The sequence below is a fragment of the Stegastes partitus genome, unplaced genomic scaffold, assembly GCF_000690725.1.
Source record: "Stegastes partitus isolate 25-593 unplaced genomic scaffold, Stegastes_partitus-1.0.2 Scaffold36, whole genome shotgun sequence".
Classification (NCBI taxonomy): domain Eukaryota; kingdom Metazoa; phylum Chordata; class Actinopteri; family Pomacentridae; genus Stegastes; species Stegastes partitus.
Window position 1 is genome coordinate 1,146,096 of NW_007577767.1, and position 19,487 is coordinate 1,165,582.

Here is a 19,487-nt window from a genome sequence, read left to right on the forward strand (position 1 = left end):
TTTTTATTTCACTGTCCACTTTTTTTCATCTAAAATGCTTTGTTGTCAAGCAATAAAAAGAACTCACGTTCCATTATCATTAGCTTACTGTTCAGAAATATACACTAAAAATGTGCATACATGAGCAGCTAGAAACATTACATGACACTATGTCAGCTCATATGAAAACGTACAAAATGTGAATGTCCTCAAAAACTATTTTGCGGTTTACTCTTTTATGTTCTTCCTCAAAGCAAGACCCAGAAAGAAAAGAGAGAAAGAAATAATCTTGAGGTCTTCCTAAGCGTAATACCTCTTTTTTTCAAAGAACAGAATTTAGAATATATAACACTATAGAAGTTACTGCACCGAACCGAGGAGATCAAACCATCACTGCCTGTTGTATGTGGATTCTGAGACACCACCCACACCTGCTGGGGGAACAAAAATCTCCCTTTGCTGAATGGTTACACTTGGATCCCTTGAACAGCTTGCTTTATGTTTTCCAACAGGGCTTTGTTTTCTGGACTCTGGTACTGGTCTTGGTTTGTGTACATATCCGTCAGAGTGGTGACGTAGGCGTCAAAGTTCTGCTCGCTTATTGGCTCCTGCAGGGGAAAAAAAAGAAAAAAAGGCTATTAGAGGAAAAGACTGGCAAGAATGAAAGGCAGAGTGAAGGACAATGTATGGAAGCTAATAAGGGTCAAACAATTGAACTTTATTAAGCAAATACACGACTAAATTTAAAACTAACTACTAAGTACGTGGTGTTTGCATAACGTTAGCACTGCAGTATGTGAGTTTAAAGAGCACTTTTTTGGCTGGGATCAAATAAAAATCGGTATTTACAAAAAAAAAAAAGTGCACGATGGTGCACACTAAGTAGCTGACTGAGCTCATCTGCCTATAAACCTGGGTTTGCTCCACTGCTGTATGGCCCATTGCACATGTACATTTCTCCCACTGACTCTGTTGTGACTCCCTTTAACTCATAGACTTTATATTGGGATGATATTACAGCCTTTAAAATCCCTTTGATATAAAACCTTAATGGTTTAAAATACACACACTTCCAAGATGATGATGATGATTCCATAATAACTGTTGTGTCAGCAGTTTTATGGACAGTTCTTTCATAATGGGGGTCGGCTCTGGCACAAACTTCAGCTGCACCCAGTGGCGACACTGTGTGCAGCTGTCTTAACCCTCTCAATGCCAAACCTCACTGGCAAGTTTCAAAAGCATGTTTTTTTTGTTTTCTTTTTAAATCCTCAAAATGACACCATGTATCAGAGCCAAAGATTGTTACAACAGATTTTTGAAGAATGGATGTTTACATTTTCCAACGGTCCTTCAAGAGTCATGTGTGATGTTTGAGAAAATGATCCAAATCTGAGCTTAAAATCACATTTCATCGAAATTACTTTGTTCTATACGTCTTTTTTATTTTTTTTAAAACACACAAAAATGAACATTATATACTATCCATCCATTATCTATACACGGCTTAATCCTAACTAGGGTACATTATATATTAGATCCTGAAAAAAAAATCTGCACTCATCAGCACAACTTGATCTATCTGTGATCAACAGTTGTGTGACAAAAACTAGGAACTACTTGGCTAAATACTGCAGGACTGTGTTTACACAGAGCAGATGAAAAGTGAGACTGAGAGGACAATGAAACATAGTTAATCAATAAAATAAATGCAGCATGGCTCAAAGCTGGTATATAGAGGAGCAAACTGTCAGCAAATCGTTGGGAGATACATTCAGGATGGTTAAATATCCTTCTAGCAGTTGTTAAAATGCAAATAGTAAAATATCAATAGTGCATAGAGTCACCATTATTTTTCTAATATTGAAAACACCTGTAGATTTTTGTAAAGCAAAACAAATCATCTTTTGTTTTTCAGTGATTTATGGCATTCTAACTTTGTTAAACTGCACAAAAGACACGAGTGAGTTTCTGACCATTATTGTGCTGTTTCCATCAGGCTTGAATAATAATTTCAAACAGCAGGTTTGAATTTCTCATCTTTCTTCACCCTTTGGTTTTAGATTTAAAAATTATCGGAGCAACTTTAAAATAGTTTATTTTGTGTGCAGATAATATTTTATATTGTTTCAAACAGTGTGATTTTTTCATTGGTATTAAAACTTTAATATCAGACAATGTGTACTGATTCACATTTGAGTGTTCAGATTCTTTTAAGGTTCAAATTCTTTTTTTAGCACTTTAACACTGACAACATTATAGAGGAAGTTAAATCCAATATTAAAATCATAATAATAAAAAAAGAACAAAGCAGTTTAAATGATGGAAGCCTTTGACTTACTTGCTGGTGCAGCTGTAAGCAGCTGTTCCTTAGAGGAGGCTCTTTGTGTGCCAGAGGTTTCTGGAGAGGGAATGGAGGGACACGTTTCTCTTAGCTCGATTAAACAAACTTATATGGTATTCTTATGCTTAAACACTAGATGGCAGTATTTGATTTTACAGCGACACATGGTACACTTCAAGTTATCTGTCAGATTAACAAATAGAAGCTGGATGCAGATGGAGACACACAACACAAGACTCACTGGTGTTACATGGAGGTATCTGTTATAAAATCTCTTTCTATTTCAGGGTCATGGAGTTTTTTTTTCATTTGAACAGCTGCTGAAATATAAAAGTAGGATCCTATTATAAAAAAATGTTTGTCTCTTAGAGAAGAATGCTTCACTAAGGTTTACTTCATTTCTCTGTCAGTGAATTGGTAAGCGGTCCATTATTCAACAGGATATCATGAAAGAATAGCAGTGTGAAGGAAAAAACAGGACTCAATTGTGTGTGATTACTATGAAACCCTCAGCAACAAAATGGAATGTTTTTTTTTGTTTGTTTTATCTTCAAAAAAAAAAAAGCTAGTTAGAGTGAATGTGAATAAAATAAGATACCTGAAGCACATACAAAAACAGTCAGGTTTTCATCCCTCAAATATGTTCACAGAATTGAAATGACAATGAAAGACAATTTGTTTTGAACATTCAACCACTTCAGAGGCACTAAAGTCTTCAATCATTCTGTGTTTCTACAGCACAGACAAAACCTCAATATATATATATACTGTTTAATTTCAGTTCATGGAGTTGCTACCATTGTGAGAAACTAACTGCAGGCCCAATCAAACCTCATTTCACAACTCCCCCTCACTGGTTTGGAAAGACAAGCAATGCTCCACATTTTAGAGTAAGCATGCACAATAGGCTGTGGTTAAATACACAAATAATGCTATGATTAGCTTTATTCTGCTGGCTTGCCGTTCCTGGTGGCCCTTACCATATGAGGGAGCTGGACATTAGCTAAACTGTTTATCAGTGACTGGCTGAGGTTGGCCAGCTCATGCAGGAGAGATTCATTTTGCTGTTCAATCACCTTGTTTTCCTCCTCTATGGACTTCAAGTTGGACTCCATTGTTGTTATCTGCAGAGGAAGGGTGGATGACACAATGTTACAGCACAGCTTTTTTGCTCGCGGGCAGCTACACACTGTGTCTGAATCAGATATATACACAATGCAACAGAAGTGAGTACACCCCCATGCAATATCACTTAAATGTCAAATGATTCCAAATTATATCACCTCTCAATAATTTCATTGTTTCTAAGATAAATAGTATTCCCTCTTAATTAGCAATCAAAAACAGACACTGTAAAGATTGCAAATTGTAAATTTCCATGCATGCTATGATCTGTGTCAATCTGCATCATAGCTTCACTTTAAAAAGAATTACCAGAGGAACTGATAAATCTGACCGTGAGAATGGACAAGTACACAGCTGCATCAGCAATCAGGCAAACCACTATTCCACGATACCACTATTCTATCCCTGTTCTGTCAAGGGGACGCCATGGACGGTTGCGCTACTTGCACAATCTAGCTTTGAAAACCAGATATTCAAATGCTTCAGACTTGGCACAGGGAGTTGCTAAAGAACACGTAAAGAATCCTGATGAATGTTGTGTACACATTCTTTGGTCAGATGAAACCAAGATGAATTTGTTTGGCTCAGATGGGGCTGAGCGTGTTTGGCATGATCCCGGCCAGGACTACCACAGTGAATGCACGATCCTAACAGTGAAGCATGGTGACGAGAAGAGGCAGCACGAGGGCTGAAGGTGTTGGAGAGGTGACACTTCTATATTCCACTAAACATGCCTGTGGATATACCAAAATACTGGCTGAAAAGATGCTTTCCCTGCTGAAGCCTGGCAGAGAAGAAATATTCCAGCCTGATAGTGATCTATGACATTATATCAATAGCACACATTTGGAATATTTTAAATAGAGGATTAGAGCAACACAACACAAGAGCCGCTGAAAAAAATGATGACGGCAGAAGATCTCTCCAGAGCTTTTTGCAACACTGGTTACCTCCATTGACATCCAGTAGAACTGAGTCTGTCATCGACAATAAAGGTAGACATTTGATGTACTGAAGAAATGAAAGTCTCAGTAATGAAAGGTATACTACTTTTGTTGCATTGGCTTCTGACTGTGGGCCTGTATTTTAATGCAGTAAATCTAAACTGTTAGTTGTTAATTTGACATAAGTGCAAATACTCGGCTGTTCAACTTCTAAGGAAGTGATGAAACTACTGTAAGGTGGAACACTTTAGAGTGATTTGACATTAACCGATGCTACACCTGGTGTATTCATTTCTGTTGCGTCCTGCAGTCACAGTCTATTGACTACAGCAGAGAGGAAGCAACTCACCTGTGTTCTAAGTTTGATCATGTCTGCTTCCACTTGTGAATTAGATTCACTTAAATCTTTGATTTCTTCATCCAGCTGTTTGATCTCCTCTTCGTGCTCCAGTCCTACACAAGAGGAGCAGCATTAGCACCGACAGTTCACTGCAAGACGTCAGTCATAAATCCGATTAACAGCATCTGTGTTGAGCTAAGTAAGAATTCTGCTGGACATTGTGTGATTGTCTCACCTCTGTTTAATACAACAGGGACTGGTCATTTAGGATTATCACGACTCAACAATTTGACAGACAAGGTACATTATTATCTTATCACATCATCTAATGAAGTGTTGAAATCCACGCATGTCCAAGGTGCAGTGGAAAACAGATGCTGCACATAACAAGAGGCAGGCTCAGATATTTGTAAGTGATTACTGCCAAGTAAGCCCAGCCCTGTTCTCCCAGATTGGCGCCACTCTTCTCATTATTTACATCCTGCTCCTGAATGGCAGTTTATTTGTGATGCTGCTAGCCACACACACACACACACACACACACACACATGCATGCACGCAAGCACGTATGCTCGCTTGCACGCACACATACACACTCCTGATTGGTTTATTATCTGAAATTGGAACTCTCTTCAGTAAATCATTGCACATCCATGCAGCTGATTGGCTGTATTGTGTGGGTGAGTGGTAGTTGTAGTTACCGTTGCTGGCGCGTTGCTGTTTTATTGTTAGCATTTCCACCCCGGAGAGCCTGGCTTTCCTCATGGCGGAGGTGGCACGTGGACAACCAGACAGACTGGAAGAGAAAGCATTGTTTCATTATATTATGGATTTCAACATGCATGTACAATGAGCCAACATGGTTTACAGACTGCTGGCTGGAAGTTGAAAAGAAATATTGCATCAGTGTCATACTTGAAGGAAGTTCTGGTACATCTGTTCACTGTCTTCTCAGTGGGAGCGATACCACCATGTCTGTACAGTAAACATGTAGCCAGAACCTTTTAGCTAAGCTCAGAGTAAAGACTGGAATAAGGAGCAAACAGCTAGCCAGACTCTGTCCGAATGTAAAAAAAAATAATCTGTGTACCAGCACCAGGTTTTACCAGGCTGCACAGTAAGCCAGACTGTTTCCTGTGTGGGGCTAGCAATTTCCCAGACTGTCTTGGTTGCCTGTCAGCTGGTCAAACCAGATATCACCATTTAAAAGCTTTATAGATGCTGGTAGATTTTGTTACCACTGGACAGAGGCCGATTCGCTGTCCCCATGTTTCCAGCCTTTATGCCAAGCTAAGCTAACTAGCTGTTGGTACTTGGATATTTATTGCACACACATGGATCTTTGAATTAAACCGTCAGCATTTCCCTAAATTTCCTACATTCAACACCCAAAATATGTGTTCTTTCATAAAGGACCAGTCTGTAGCAGTGAGGCTGAAGATTGTAACAAACTAAAAACCTTCCCTCAGTCTTCCTTCCATGCATGTAGGAGAACCTCCAGCTGCCAGTTAGACATTAAATTTGCAAGTCTCTCTCTAGAGCTGTTGTTTGCTTTGTCTGATATAGGCTACTGTAGAAACATGGCCATGCCAAATCATGGACTTTGTGAAAGCCGAGAGGTGGCCCGGGGTGGCCACAGCCCCCTTACAGCAAAGTCTGGCCACCCCACACAACGAATAGTAAAGCCTGTTAGAGGGCTACGCACACACTCACAGAACTGGAGCTACTGCCTAACCCTTATGTAATTTAAATTGTATAGTCAACAATTAAAAGCATAACTTGGAGCAACAGTTCCAGATCTCATTACATTTATGTCCTCAAGGTGTACTTCTACATGGCAGTCACGACTGTGTGTGATAACAGTGACCAATTAAAACTGGCTTGAAAAATGTACTATTTGACCACAGAGAAAAGAAAATGAATGACATGTGAGTTTCTTTGCCACGCTGTTATGAATAATGGTCTCAGCCTGGTGGGAGGCCAGTCCTTATGTAGACATGAAAGGTTTATTCATATCTACATTTATACAGGAAACACAAGGACATCACAGTTCCAGGTGATTCTCATTAATGAAAACATAATTATGAATACTACATTCCACCTCTGCAAGGAGATCAGACTAAAAGGCAGACATTGCCACCTTCTACTTAACCTATCTTTGCAGTACAGGTAAGTCAAAGTCAGCAACAGCACACAACATGCCATTCTGTCTTATCTTAAAATGAAGAATTTGAGCTGTGTTTCCTATACTCACCTCCGATGCGTCAGGAAGCTGCCGCTGACGTGACCAGAGCCGTCACAGCCTGGCGTTGGACAGGACATGCCCTCTGTCTTGCCGGACTTCCATGTGAACTGAATGCCGTTTAGATAGCCGTCTTTTTGTCTCTTGGCTGCTATAGGGCATCCTGATGCACTTCTGTGGGATGCGTACTTCCCCGTTACGTGTCCCTGACCATCACATCCTGGGACTGGGCACCTGGGGGAAACAGGGTGAACAAAGTGACACTTATTTACTAGGATGGCTGACTTTTATTACTCTACTTGCAAGTAAAACATCCTCCTTCATCATTCATTTACCATACAGGAGACATTATTATTCCTTCAAAGAATGACCCGCAAGTCTCAGCTAGTGGCAAAAACAAAATACAAAATACTTTTTGAAATTGTAGTTGTTCTTTTTTTTTGTTTTTTTTTGTCTCCGTCTCTTTGCGCTTTGCGCTTTGATATAAACAAAGATAGGCTCATCCTATTTTAAAGCTGTCCCAGTGGCAGCCTTATCACAGTTTTGGAGTGGTGACAGTGCATCAACACCAGTGCTAATCAGATGCACTGAAGCAGCAAATTATTCCAAATGTCACACTTCGCAGAATGGATTATGGCTAAAGCTGGTATCAGTTCTGTCTGCCAATAGCATCTACCTGGTTTTAGTTCAACTTCATGGCTTTTTGACTGCAAAAAGATACAGGGAGTTTACGTGCATCGCTTCCTGCTACCTTGTTTTTTCCTTTTGTATTTGAGATCAGTTCCTAGTCAAAGGAATTTGCCTAATTATATCATTTCTTTGTTCACTAGACTTCTAAAAGCCCAAAATTGACTGTACATCCTTCTATACAGTACAAAGTTGTTCTCACTTCTATTTTGTACTTCCAGAACAAAATTGTAATCCATTATTAGTTTCATTCTGGGGAGTCTGTGTAGTAATATCTGATAATGTTTTGCTTTGTACAAAATTTCCCTATGCTCCCTTCACATATTTACCACATTCTGTTCAATTTCACTGTCCATGTTCAAATTCTATTCCTAAATCTCAGCATACAGCTAGTAGGATACCACTGCTTCCAATATCCAGTACATTTCTGTACATAGTGTGACAGATGATTCATGCTTTATTATAATTCAGATCTTTCTAAAATGAGTCTAAAATGAGAACAGGATTTGTTGCATTACTTGACTGATGGGATAATATTTTAACTGGATTAAACAGTGATCATACCTTTACCATCATCATCTGCCATTTTCTAATATTTGAATCACTAAGCAATTTCAAACATCAAATCTTGGATTAATGAAACACAGGTCTCCCTTCTCTTTAGGTCACACAGCTCATTCCAATGGCTTGCCTATGTCAACATATCCAACATATCTTTCAAAGATTGTGTTGGGACCGGAAACATCATGTTTATATAATGAAGTTCCTATTGAAATATTCATATCAAACAGTGTAGGTTTGATCCACTGCTCCTAAATTTGCTTTAATCGCGGCTTATAATTAAACAAGATAATCTCCCAAAATCAGGGTCTGATTTCATGGATAGAAACTTCTAAGTTCGACTTATAAAACAAAATAAATATAAAACACTATAATATCAAAGACCCCTAACGGCAACCAAAAACACAAAAACATCCATCTGTCCACCATCTATACACCTCTTAATCCTCACTAGGGTCACGGGGGGCTGGAGTCTATCCCAGCTGACTCAGGGTGAAGGCAGGGGACACCCTGGACAGATCAATTTAGAATCACCAGGTAAGCTAAGCATGTTTTTGGACTGTGGGAGGAAGCCAGAGAACCCGGTGAGAACCAACGTCGCACAGGGAGAACATGCAAACCCCATGCAGAAAGATCCCAGGCATCCAAACCTGGATGCGAACCGGGGATCTTCGAGCTGTGAGGCAATGGTGCTAATCACCGAGCCGCCACACAGAAACACGTCTTCAGATTTTTCTAAAAACAGTCAGTAGGTAGGAAACATTTGATTGAAAGAGTAAAAGGATATTCCAAAGTCTTGGTGATGCCGCTACAAAGGTGTACCCAACAGCCTCGACCGTGAAACAGTTAACAGCTGCTGTTCTGAGAATCTAAGAGCCCTAGAGCTAGAGTGGAGGCAGGGAAGTTCTGAAATGTACCCTGGTGCCAAACCATGAAGGCTTATGAACAAATAAAAGAACCATAACATCAATTCTGTATTTGACAGGTAGCCAGTGAAGGATGCTACTAATGGTGTCATGTGTTCTATTGTTTTGGCATCAGCTAGGATTCTTGCAGCAGCATTCTGCATCAGCTGCAGACGAGACAGTGAGGACAGTGAGGGCTGGCTAATACCCCAGGTAAGTGAGCTGCATTTGGTAATCCAGTCTCGAGGAGATTATTGCAGCGGTAACAGTCTTTATGTCACTGAGACACAGTATGGAGCTCCTCAACCATTCACCACAGGGTTGATATGCTAAAAATAAAAATAAAATATAAACGACACCGAGACTCCGGGCATGGGCAGCAAGGTGAAATGTCACCGGCCCTAAGTGGCCGAATACAGTCATTGTGATGTTGGGGGACAAAAACAATAGTTTTTGTCTCATCATCATGTAGCTAAAGTCAGTTTTTTGGGGGGAAAATCAGTGTTTCACCTCCTGGTGGATGTAAAACAGGTAGAATCCTCCAGATTCAGAGGCAGACACATCTGTGTGTAATTAGTGTGACAATGGGAAGACCATTATGTTTAAGATAATGGAGTCTGATTAAAACATTAAATATAGTAATGAGATAGTAATTGTCACAATGTTTGCAGCCAATACCCACATTAGAAGTTTCCCAATTGCCAGATTTATGCCACAAATGCCACCTCACATCGACCAAATAATCCTACTGCTAATGGCTGCATTACCAATAAGGTCTTGTTATTGCAAAGTGAAATATATATAAAAAAAACATGAAGTGTCTTGCATTTCTGTGAACTGTGCAAGAATGAATCATAAAGTGAGTTCAAATTGTCCATGGACTCAAAACATCTATTTATAACTGTAAGTATATTGATCTCCTTTTTTTTTTAGAATGTACATCTCACAAGGGAAGGCTGAATTAAAGTACAAATATGGGAAAAAGACCTTCTTGTGCAAAGAAAGATAACAATTACATTTTCTCTCTTTTTGCTTGTTCCTCTAATCATTATGGACCCCCTTACTACTAAGACTTAGACCTTGCAACAGTAAGTTTTCAAGGTCCCATATTGTGCTCCTTTTTGGCAAATTATTAGCCTCACATGCCCCCACAGTGTGTCTTTAAGTTTTTCAATTCAAAATGCTACATAGATGGTTCATGTCACAGTGACTGTGCAACCTCTGGTTCAAAATAATAGAAAGAAACATCAGAATTTTAATTTTCCTGTAATTCTTAAATTAATCATGAGTGACATGCGGTTGTGTTGGGAAAATTACCCAAATCTTGGCCTACAAGTGCAATTTTTCAGCAAATCACTTCATACTACATGTCTCATGAGAAGCTACAACTGACTTAAATTGCAACCAACAGTCACGTCAAAAAGATTCAGTCATATTGTCAGCTGAACTGCAGGCTGTGTCTACACAGGGCAGATAGGACACAAATACAGAAAGAAATAGAGAGACTGAAAACATACATTAATAAAGCAAATGCAGCAAAGCTCAAAAATGGCATACACAGGAGCAAGTTGCTGGGGGATACATTCACTATAGTAAAATATCAGAATGACGTGACAAACGACAAGTCTACAGAGGCTGCAAAATGCAAATAACAAAATATTCACACGCATGTGGGCACTTTTTTTTCTTCCAATTTATGTAGATTTAATAATGAAATAAATGCAACTTGTGATTTTCCTTTTTTTATTATTTATGGCATTTTAACTGTCATTCTGCACATTAAAAAAAAAAAAACATTTTGGAGTTGTCTCTTCTTCTAGCCACGGTTGTACTGGTTCTATGGAGGTGCAGGATTTTAGATTGCAGTGACAAATGAGCCAGCAGTGAGTAAAAGCATGATAGGAGCAAAACTTGGCATTCAGAGGGTTAATGTGCTGCATCCTTTTGATTCTTTTGATCTTATGAGATAGGGTTACAGATACAGAGATTCTAATATGAACAGAGAACTCCGACAGGGTTACCTGTGTCCTCAGAATCCAACAGAATGACAAGCTTGAGAATGAACAACGTGTGTTGTTTGTGCTCTGCACCACCAGAGAAATCAATGCAGCTGCAGGGCTGAGGCCAGTGAAGCCCATTGTGGGATTTAGGTAGAGTCAATCAGTCTCTCTCTGCCTCTATCTCTCCCTCTCTGCTTGACTCTCTGTATTTTCCAACCTGTGTGTCTGCAGGAGTTCACCAGAGACTGCAGAACCTCCCCCCTCCAAACTGCTACAACCTTGCACTTCTAAAGTTTCTTCCACACCTTTAGACTGGGCTTGAAACTTTACACTCATTGCACATTTGTCTTGTCAGAGCTAATTTATTCCTGCTTAAAGGAATGCATATCAAACAGCGAAACATGCAATTACTGAGCAGGACATGGCAGTGCTGATTCCAAATCCGTACAATATTTTTTGTTCCCATTTCACACGCCTTTGTATCATTTTAAAACGGGAAATGTAAAGTCGTGTCATGTCATATGTCACATGGGAGATGTATAGTACGCAGTGAACAATGAGCAGTGTTGCTAGCAAGGGGAAGAGTTTCAGTATCGGGGTTTTAAAGTGAGACAGAAGACTGATGATCAGTGTCTGTACTGTACCTGATAGGCTCCTGGTCCTCCTTGTTCTCTTTACTGTGGATGATCTTTATCCCACTTTTCCTGGCCCGCGGACACCCTGAAAGACTGCAGATAAATGACAGTGTTACAGAGTTGAAGCATACAGCGTGCGTGTGTGTGTGTGTGTGTGTGTGTGCGCGCATGTGTGTGTGTGTCAGAGAGAGACACAGAGAGGGAGAGAGCAGAGAGTGAGAGAGGGGGAAAAGTTTAAGCAGAGGAAGGTAATATCTTTACAGAGATGTGGAAAGAGGGGATAAGGGCAAAAGATGTATATAGTGAATTTGTGTTGTACCTTCTGTGTGACGCGTAGTTGCCAGTGATATGTCCCGACCCATCGCACCCTGGTGTCGGGCACCTGGGGCAGAAAACACAAAAAGGGCTCAGGGCCTACAGCAAAAGCACCCTCAAAAAAAAACAATCATCCTATAGTATACTAATAACAGCGATGAGGTTCTTTGCTAAATGTCTGTTTAATGTGAACCATTAGCTTCTTCTGACTTTGATTTCAACTGGCCCATATACAGTACGGTGTAGTCAAAGACCTATTGTTACTTTTTTCTTGCCTTTAGTGATGTAAAGATTCCTTCAGGACTGTGAGAACCCCTGAGACTTAATGTTCTTCACACACTGGTCTAATGAATGGACTCGTAAGAATAAACATTGTGTAAAGATATTTTTTTTGGTCATGTGTTTGTCTGTCTCTCAGTACTTCCACACTCTCATCTCCATTGTCTCCCACTGAACACTTACACTTTGGGTCATGAATATTTAGTTCTAGTTGGGGAAGGCTAAACAGTAGGAAGTATTTTCAGCTGCAGATTAATACACATTTAGTGAGTATTTGGGGCAGCAGGACAGTATATGTGAGACCAAGACAAAACAATCTAAGGTGCATGTGTTGAACGATGAGGCTAACTGATGTGTTTTTAAAAGTCATCAGGCAACATTGGGGCTCCATTGCACAGATGATATAATACTTGGATACACACTCAAGCATACAGTGCAATACTTATTGGAAGGAGACATTCTTTGTTGGTGCTGGTCATTTTATGTGATTTGAAAACCAGTGACCACATAATAAATGAGTTTTAAATTGTTTCCCTTGAAAAGCACTGAAGTAAAGCTCAACGAATCCATAACAAAGCAGCCTATTTCTCAGTCCACTTTTCACATTACGGCTCTTACAGAATTATGTGCACTAAGGCTTACGCACTAACGCGGATGAGCAAAACATACAAATCATTCATATATCAGTGAGTCATCTCACGCCTTACTTGAGCTCTTGTGCGTTGTTGGCCAGCATGCTTCGAATGCTTTTATCAGCTAAAGGACAACCTGAGAGACTGAAAAATACACCAGTGGAACATTAGTTACAGCAAAATAATTTAAAAAGACACTCCAACCACTGTAGCACAAAACAGTCAGCCTGCACTCATATCCGCACTCTAAACACATGCATAAATAAAACATCAACCAGGAAATGTAAAAAAGCCATGATGCAAGTGCAGGGAGTTGGTTCAAAAAAAGTTAACCCTCTGAGTATTTGTGCTTGTATGTAACTTGTTTTCATGTGTCTGCTCTGCAGTGGGTACAAACAGGACTAAGTGAATAAAAAGAAGCAGATAAACACATTGGTGTTTCGAAAAGCATGAACTTTGTCAGAATCAGGAGTATGTCCAGGGGAATGTCAAATAAGTGCAGCCATGTCTGACATCATTCGGTCCTTGCAGACTCATCTCACACCACAACACTCAGCAATTCTGCTTAAATCATCTTGCTCTGAATGGTAAATGCTTAGTCTGCATTGCACTGTGGGAAGGGCCTTGAGGACTGAATAACATCAGCTTAGAAGGCTTTACACAAGGCCCATTGAGAAATAACTTTATCTAAGGTTTTAGCTTTAAAATGTGCGCGTACCCAATCTTTAATTAATTTAGTCCTTTTTTATTTCACGAGACCCTTGCTTCAGCAAGTCAAACTGCCAATAGTCAAAGGGCTAACAAATAAGAGAGACAGACATTCTGCCTACAGGTGTTTGACAGCATAGTTGAGGTAAGCTGAAAACAATAAAGAGAAATAGACTTAGAATCCACCAGGAGAAAAGGAAGTCACACCTTCGATGTGAGGCGAAATTGCTCGTCAAGTGACCACTTCCATCACACCCCGGTGTGGGACATCTGCCACCGGAAAAATAGACAGATTTATAAGCCCAAAGGGAAGGAGAAGAAAATGTGAAAATTACAGAAAAAGGGGTTGTTTCAGATTTTTTTCATCTTTGGTTTTCATTGTTTCCAGTTTAGCTTCACTGTCTGTGATTAAATATTGTAGTTCCTGAGATCAGCTACACTTGACGTGGAATGATACTGACAACCAATGTGGTGTCTCATAAAGATAAAGCATCAAAAGAGGGAAACTACAATTAAGGCATCAGTTGAAGCTACCGTGTAAAAGATCAGTGTGGACATATGGATAAAGCAGGTAAATAAAAGTCATATAGCAAGCCACTGCCAGCAGCACAGGATGGGGGAGGGAGGGAGAGAAAGACAGGTGGTTCACTGAGGTCCACTGGAGCAAAGAGAAGGATGAGGAAAGAAATAAGATGGAGGGGGAAAAAGCAGAGCATGAGCAGGGCAAAGCAAGTGGGGTCAGGTGTACAGGAGGAAAACTGGGAGATTAGGAAGAGGAGGAGGGTTCTTACGTTATCAGGTCCTTCTTACTCTCCTTGCATTGGACATACTTGGGCTTGGGGCTGGGCATGTTAACATCTGTGGTGTAGGAGCGGTCCTCCAGCAGGTCGTGGAAGGGATCCAGGTCATCCGGCTGTGGTCAGGTGGGAATGAAGGGAAGAAGAAACACAGGCAGGGAAGGGGGAAGAAACATATAACAAGGGCTTTTAAAAGAATATTCTCATTATACATTTTCAACAAATCCTGCTCAAATTACACATCACATGCACTCAACAATATGAAATGCATTTTCTCAACCGGCACACTCAACAGTCTGTTTCCTTGGCCATCTTTACCTCTTTACCTGTCTTTCCACACACATATGCACCACATGCAAAGCTGTCAGATTACAGATCCTTCTCAATTTGAATGCTAATGGTTGAGCCTTTGTGATAATTGAGCCCGTCAGTTTGTCAGTCTAACAGAGGTGGGAAATAGAATCCCTGTGAAGAACTAATGCCTCAGTGACAAACTAGCAGTGTGTGTGGGGGGGGCTCACTTGTAGCTATGTACGTTTAAGTGCATTTAAGTACAGAACATTCGGGGAGTTGTCTCGGCGCGTTCGTGTAATGAAGCAGTCAGTCACTAGATGGCACTGTGGTGTAGTGTCAGACCGCTGCTGGCTGTGGTATGCTGGGCTGTGCTTTGTCTGCAGTGCATGCAGCCAGGGCACGACGGCTGTTGATGCAAATCCTCTTTCCTTTCTTCCATGCTTGCAGTGTATGTACAGTAATGCCCATAAAGAGACAGGTCCAGATAGAGCCCAAATTATCCAGCACTCAAGCTGTCTCGGAGTGTGTGATGCTGGGTCAGCCAGCGAGTTTCTCCAATTAAAGGGAGCGCAGGCTGAGAGGCAGACAGGAAGGAGAACGACACATGCATACGTACAGATATGCAGAGCAAAAAGTAGGCTAGGGATGGAACTCGCATATGCACGCAGACACACTCCCAAAGAGACATCGGTACAGACACACTCACACACACACACACACACACTTATGAATATTCACATCTCACACACAGCAAAAGAGGCACATGTACTGTATATGCATGCGCCTGTGCACACCGACAGGCGCACCCAGCAGTGGTGCATTGATTTCCAGCAGTTCTTTGATGAGATGAGCTATTCCGATTCCCTCCCAAGGTGCTACTTTGCATAATTCATTTTGGAGAAGAGCAAAATGTAAAAACAGAAAGCCAGCATGCGGGAAGCATGATACAAACACAGCAGATAACTCTGTGCATGGCAATGCTGACATCAATTAACATGCAGATTCATTAGGTTTCCCTCAAAAATCTCTAATATGACTTTCTAATGATTCCAGAGATAACAGTGAGTCAGAAGGGGAGGTAAGAAACCTAGAAGACAATCAGACAGCAATGCAAATGTTTGACTTGGAGACACTGTGTTGAATCAATGGCTTGGAGGGAGATAATTTGGGCTGAGACACACTGAACAGACAGTATAAGTGACGCATGCCAACTGTATGGTCTATCAGCCTCCAAAGCCACAACTACTGCTTTATAATTATCATCGACATCATGACTGTTTGTCATCCGTAAGCTCTCCCCTTTTCTTCTTCTCTTCATCACTTTGTCATCATTTCTTTCTAGTATTGTCATGAACATTTAACGGGAAAATAAACTTGTGATGGAACATTCAAATATGACTTTATATAGCACAGTTCTACTAATCTTTGTAAGGTGACTGAACCTCTTTGGGGAGATTATTCTTTATTTTAGGAATACTAAGTTTAATCAGGGATCTACCACCCTTCCTGAGAAAATGATACACAATTTCTTTTTTATCTTCCCACAACCAGATAGTATGGCTAAGCGAATTTCCAAAACTGTCCTTGTATTTTTCCCTCTTTACCTCTTTCTCGTCCTCGTCTATGTGTTTGATCTTGGTGTAGTCTACAGGCAGGTCCCAGCAGTCTGCGTCCCCCATGCCATAGCAGCGGGAGCCCAGCAGGGCGGCTTGCCTCTGGGGGGACATGGGCTCGAGAGGAGTGAGCACCGAGTCCCCTGCACCGCCGCTGCACAGACGCTTGCTCATACTCAGGTCCAACGTACCGTTCTCATCAACGTCTAGACCGGGACTCTGGAAGGCGTATGTGGATGTGGGTTTTGTGCATGTGAGTGGGGGTGAGGTTAGGTCAGCATGCGTGCAGGAGATGGGTGTGTGTGTGGTTAGTTGTGTGTTTTAGGTCGGATGATTATGAGCAAGGATAGGAGAATATACAAAACATAGGGAGGCAGGGATGGAGAGAAAGGGATAAAAAAGAGAGAGAGTTTCTGATTAAATAGCAGTCAAACATATTCATATTTTAGATTAAGAGCTGGCCAAAACAGTTACTTAATACAGGGTGCATAACGAAGAAGGACATGACAGCTGCCGGAATTTTCATTCACTTTTGAACTTTTCAAGTAGGGAGGGATCAAGAACATCCAAAACAGTATTTCAAATTATTTTTTGCCCACGTCTGTCTCAGAAGAAACCTCTGTTACTTGCAGCGTACAGTAACAATGCCGTGTTACACTCATAAGAGGGTCAAAACAAGAAGAGGTCATCAGTGCTGAAGGACGAGTGCATCCCTCTGTGAACCCCTCCTTTCATCTTTCTTTCTCTCTCTGTCTCTCTCTTTCCTTCCATCCCACTATGGTCTGTACTGTGCAGTCAGGAGTGTATGTGTGTGTCTGTGTGTGACTTTGTGTTGGGTGTGTGTGAGTCTAATTTGAGTGGACATCACAGAGGGGCAGGGGCTGTGGGTTCGGGGTGGGGTTGGGAGCAGTGATGAGCAGCAGCGGCTGGAACTAGACTGCTGCAAACCCAAAAATAGCGGCAGAACTATAGTGTGTTCTGGAACAAAGTGGGCCACATCCAGCAACACCGACTGTTCACTAAAGCATTCACTTCACCTAGTCACTGTATGTTTCTATCTATACATCTGTCTGTGCATTTGTTTTCTTTCATCTGCTTCTAGTACAAGTGTATCAAAAGAGTCCCACAGCATTAAGGATTGTGTTTTGGTAGGCATGTGCATGTCCTTGCTCTCATAAATATCCCTCCCTCTGACTCCTTCTTCTCATCTCCCCTCTCCTCCCCATTCTCCTCACTCCCTTTGCTCTCTTTTATGAGTAGGAAAGCCCGCTTTAATGCTGATTCCTGCCGACAGTGTCCCTAGGGGTGGATTCTCCTGGTGTCTGAAGCCAAAACCTCTGTGACGCACATTGACTCAAACACACAGGGTGATAGATTTGGGACCGGGCATGAATACTGCAACAATTGTGGCTGAACCAATGACTTAAAATAATAGAGAAAAAGGGCAAAAAACACGACTGCTGCAGGGTCATTAATCTGTGGAGAAAAATATCTCACCATGAATAATAAAAGGCTCTATAACAAATGAAATAAATAAAAAATTGGAAGTTAGGCACGACAGACAAACATGGAAATGATGGGGTGCCAAAGACAAAAACTGCTCATTAGAAGACTAAAATCACAAACCGAGTTTTTAACTTTTAAGCACCTGTCTACAAAACTATTCAGCTGATCTCATTCCATGATGTTATGGTTTGAGTAGGGGCTTGAAAAACAGAGAGTGGGAGGTGGAGGACAAGTAGAATATGAGCAAAGGACTGTGAGAGGAAAAGAAACTGTTGAATAAAGGTCAAGTTGAGGAGGAAGAATTCCAACAACACGTGCCTCATCGTGTGTGGCCATGACTCGTCTTGTCCTTGTGATTGTGCTCAGCAGACCACCCTCTGCTTGTCAGCTATTGTAGTGTATGTCACTGTCCAATTAACGTGACCCACCCCTTTATCTCAAATGATATGTGAGGATTCACCTCCCACCTCTTCCAGATCTGATCCCAAAGTAACCCCTAACCTCTGTTGCCATGGCAATGCCTGGAGTAAAAGGGCCGGAGCGTGAGAGGTCACTGGCTAATTCTCGCCACATTACTTCTGCCCATCTATTCCAGGTCTTAAAATAAAACCTGCATCATGCGCTGCCTTCCTCTCTGACCCTTTCGTCACTTGTTTCTGACTCTTCACTCTATTCTCGATTTCCTCTCTTCTCTTCACGTTCTTCAACTTCACTAACATTCATTGTTACTTTTTTATGTCTCTGAGTGCAGTTTGATCGTATACTGACAATGAGAACATCGAATCCTGACAAACTGTTAGGGTGACCATGGACTCTGTACCAATAGTGAAATACAGTCTGTCTGAAGCTGAGGGTTTTAAAGTTTCCACTTGTCTAATGCCAAAATTCTTTCTTACTTATTTAAAATGACGTACAGCGTCCCAACTTTAACACCATCATTTAACCCGTTGAACCCATCAGTCATGTTTTAAGTTTAAATGTTAATTAAGTAATAATAATTAAATAATGAATTAATATCTAATTATATAAATATATATGACACTGACATATATAAACAATGTTTAAAATTTAATTAATTTAATTAAAACAAAATCTAAATTTAAACCCATCAGTAAGTTTGAAAGGTATGTAAACTTTTAAAAACTGGCATTTTTTTCAAGTGAGAAACTGTTACAACAGAAAGAATCATCAGATTAAAAAAAAAACAAAAACAAAAATGTTCTGATGAACACTGAGCTAATGTGACGTGCAGTTCTGTCAGGATAATTAAACAAATCTAACGATAAAATGGAGATATTTATTCAAAATGACTTTATCCTACATGTCCAATTTTAACTTGTACCAGATCTGTAAAAAACAAAGAACTCTGCGTTCTTTTGCACAGTGACTGACTCAGCTGCAAACAACAGCCATGTGACAAACATTTAGCAACTTTTTGGCGAAGCTGGGCTGAAGTGCAGATTGTTTACACACAGCAGATAGAAGGCTATGTGCTCTGTATGAAAATTCATTGAAAATCTAAATAGTAACCTATCTACATTATGAAGAGTCACCATTTTTGTCAGTATTTTGCTGACACAT

At 40.6% G+C, this 19,487-nt stretch overlaps 1 protein-coding gene across 1 annotated transcript in view; it reads right to left on the reverse strand.

Moving 5' to 3' along the window:
- Positions 1-446: 446 nt before the first annotated feature.
- LOC103372698 (myelin transcription factor 1-like protein) overlaps positions 447-19,487 on the reverse strand; it is a 39,856-nt gene continuing 20,815 nt past the window's right edge. The window contains exons 8-18 of the mRNA XM_008302406.1: positions 16,392-16,619; positions 14,488-14,609; positions 13,064-13,132; positions 12,082-12,144; positions 11,772-11,855; positions 6,987-7,208; positions 5,434-5,528; positions 4,742-4,845; positions 3,304-3,447; positions 2,321-2,380; positions 447-587 (exon numbers count right to left, since the gene is read on the reverse strand). Coding sequence (XP_008300628.1) covers positions 447-587; positions 2,321-2,380; positions 3,304-3,447; positions 4,742-4,845; positions 5,434-5,528; positions 6,987-7,208; positions 11,772-11,855; positions 12,082-12,144; positions 13,064-13,132; positions 14,488-14,609; positions 16,392-16,619 — 1,332 coding nt within the window. The remainder of the gene's footprint in view (positions 588-2,320; positions 2,381-3,303; positions 3,448-4,741; positions 4,846-5,433; positions 5,529-6,986; positions 7,209-11,771; positions 11,856-12,081; positions 12,145-13,063; positions 13,133-14,487; positions 14,610-16,391; positions 16,620-19,487) is intronic.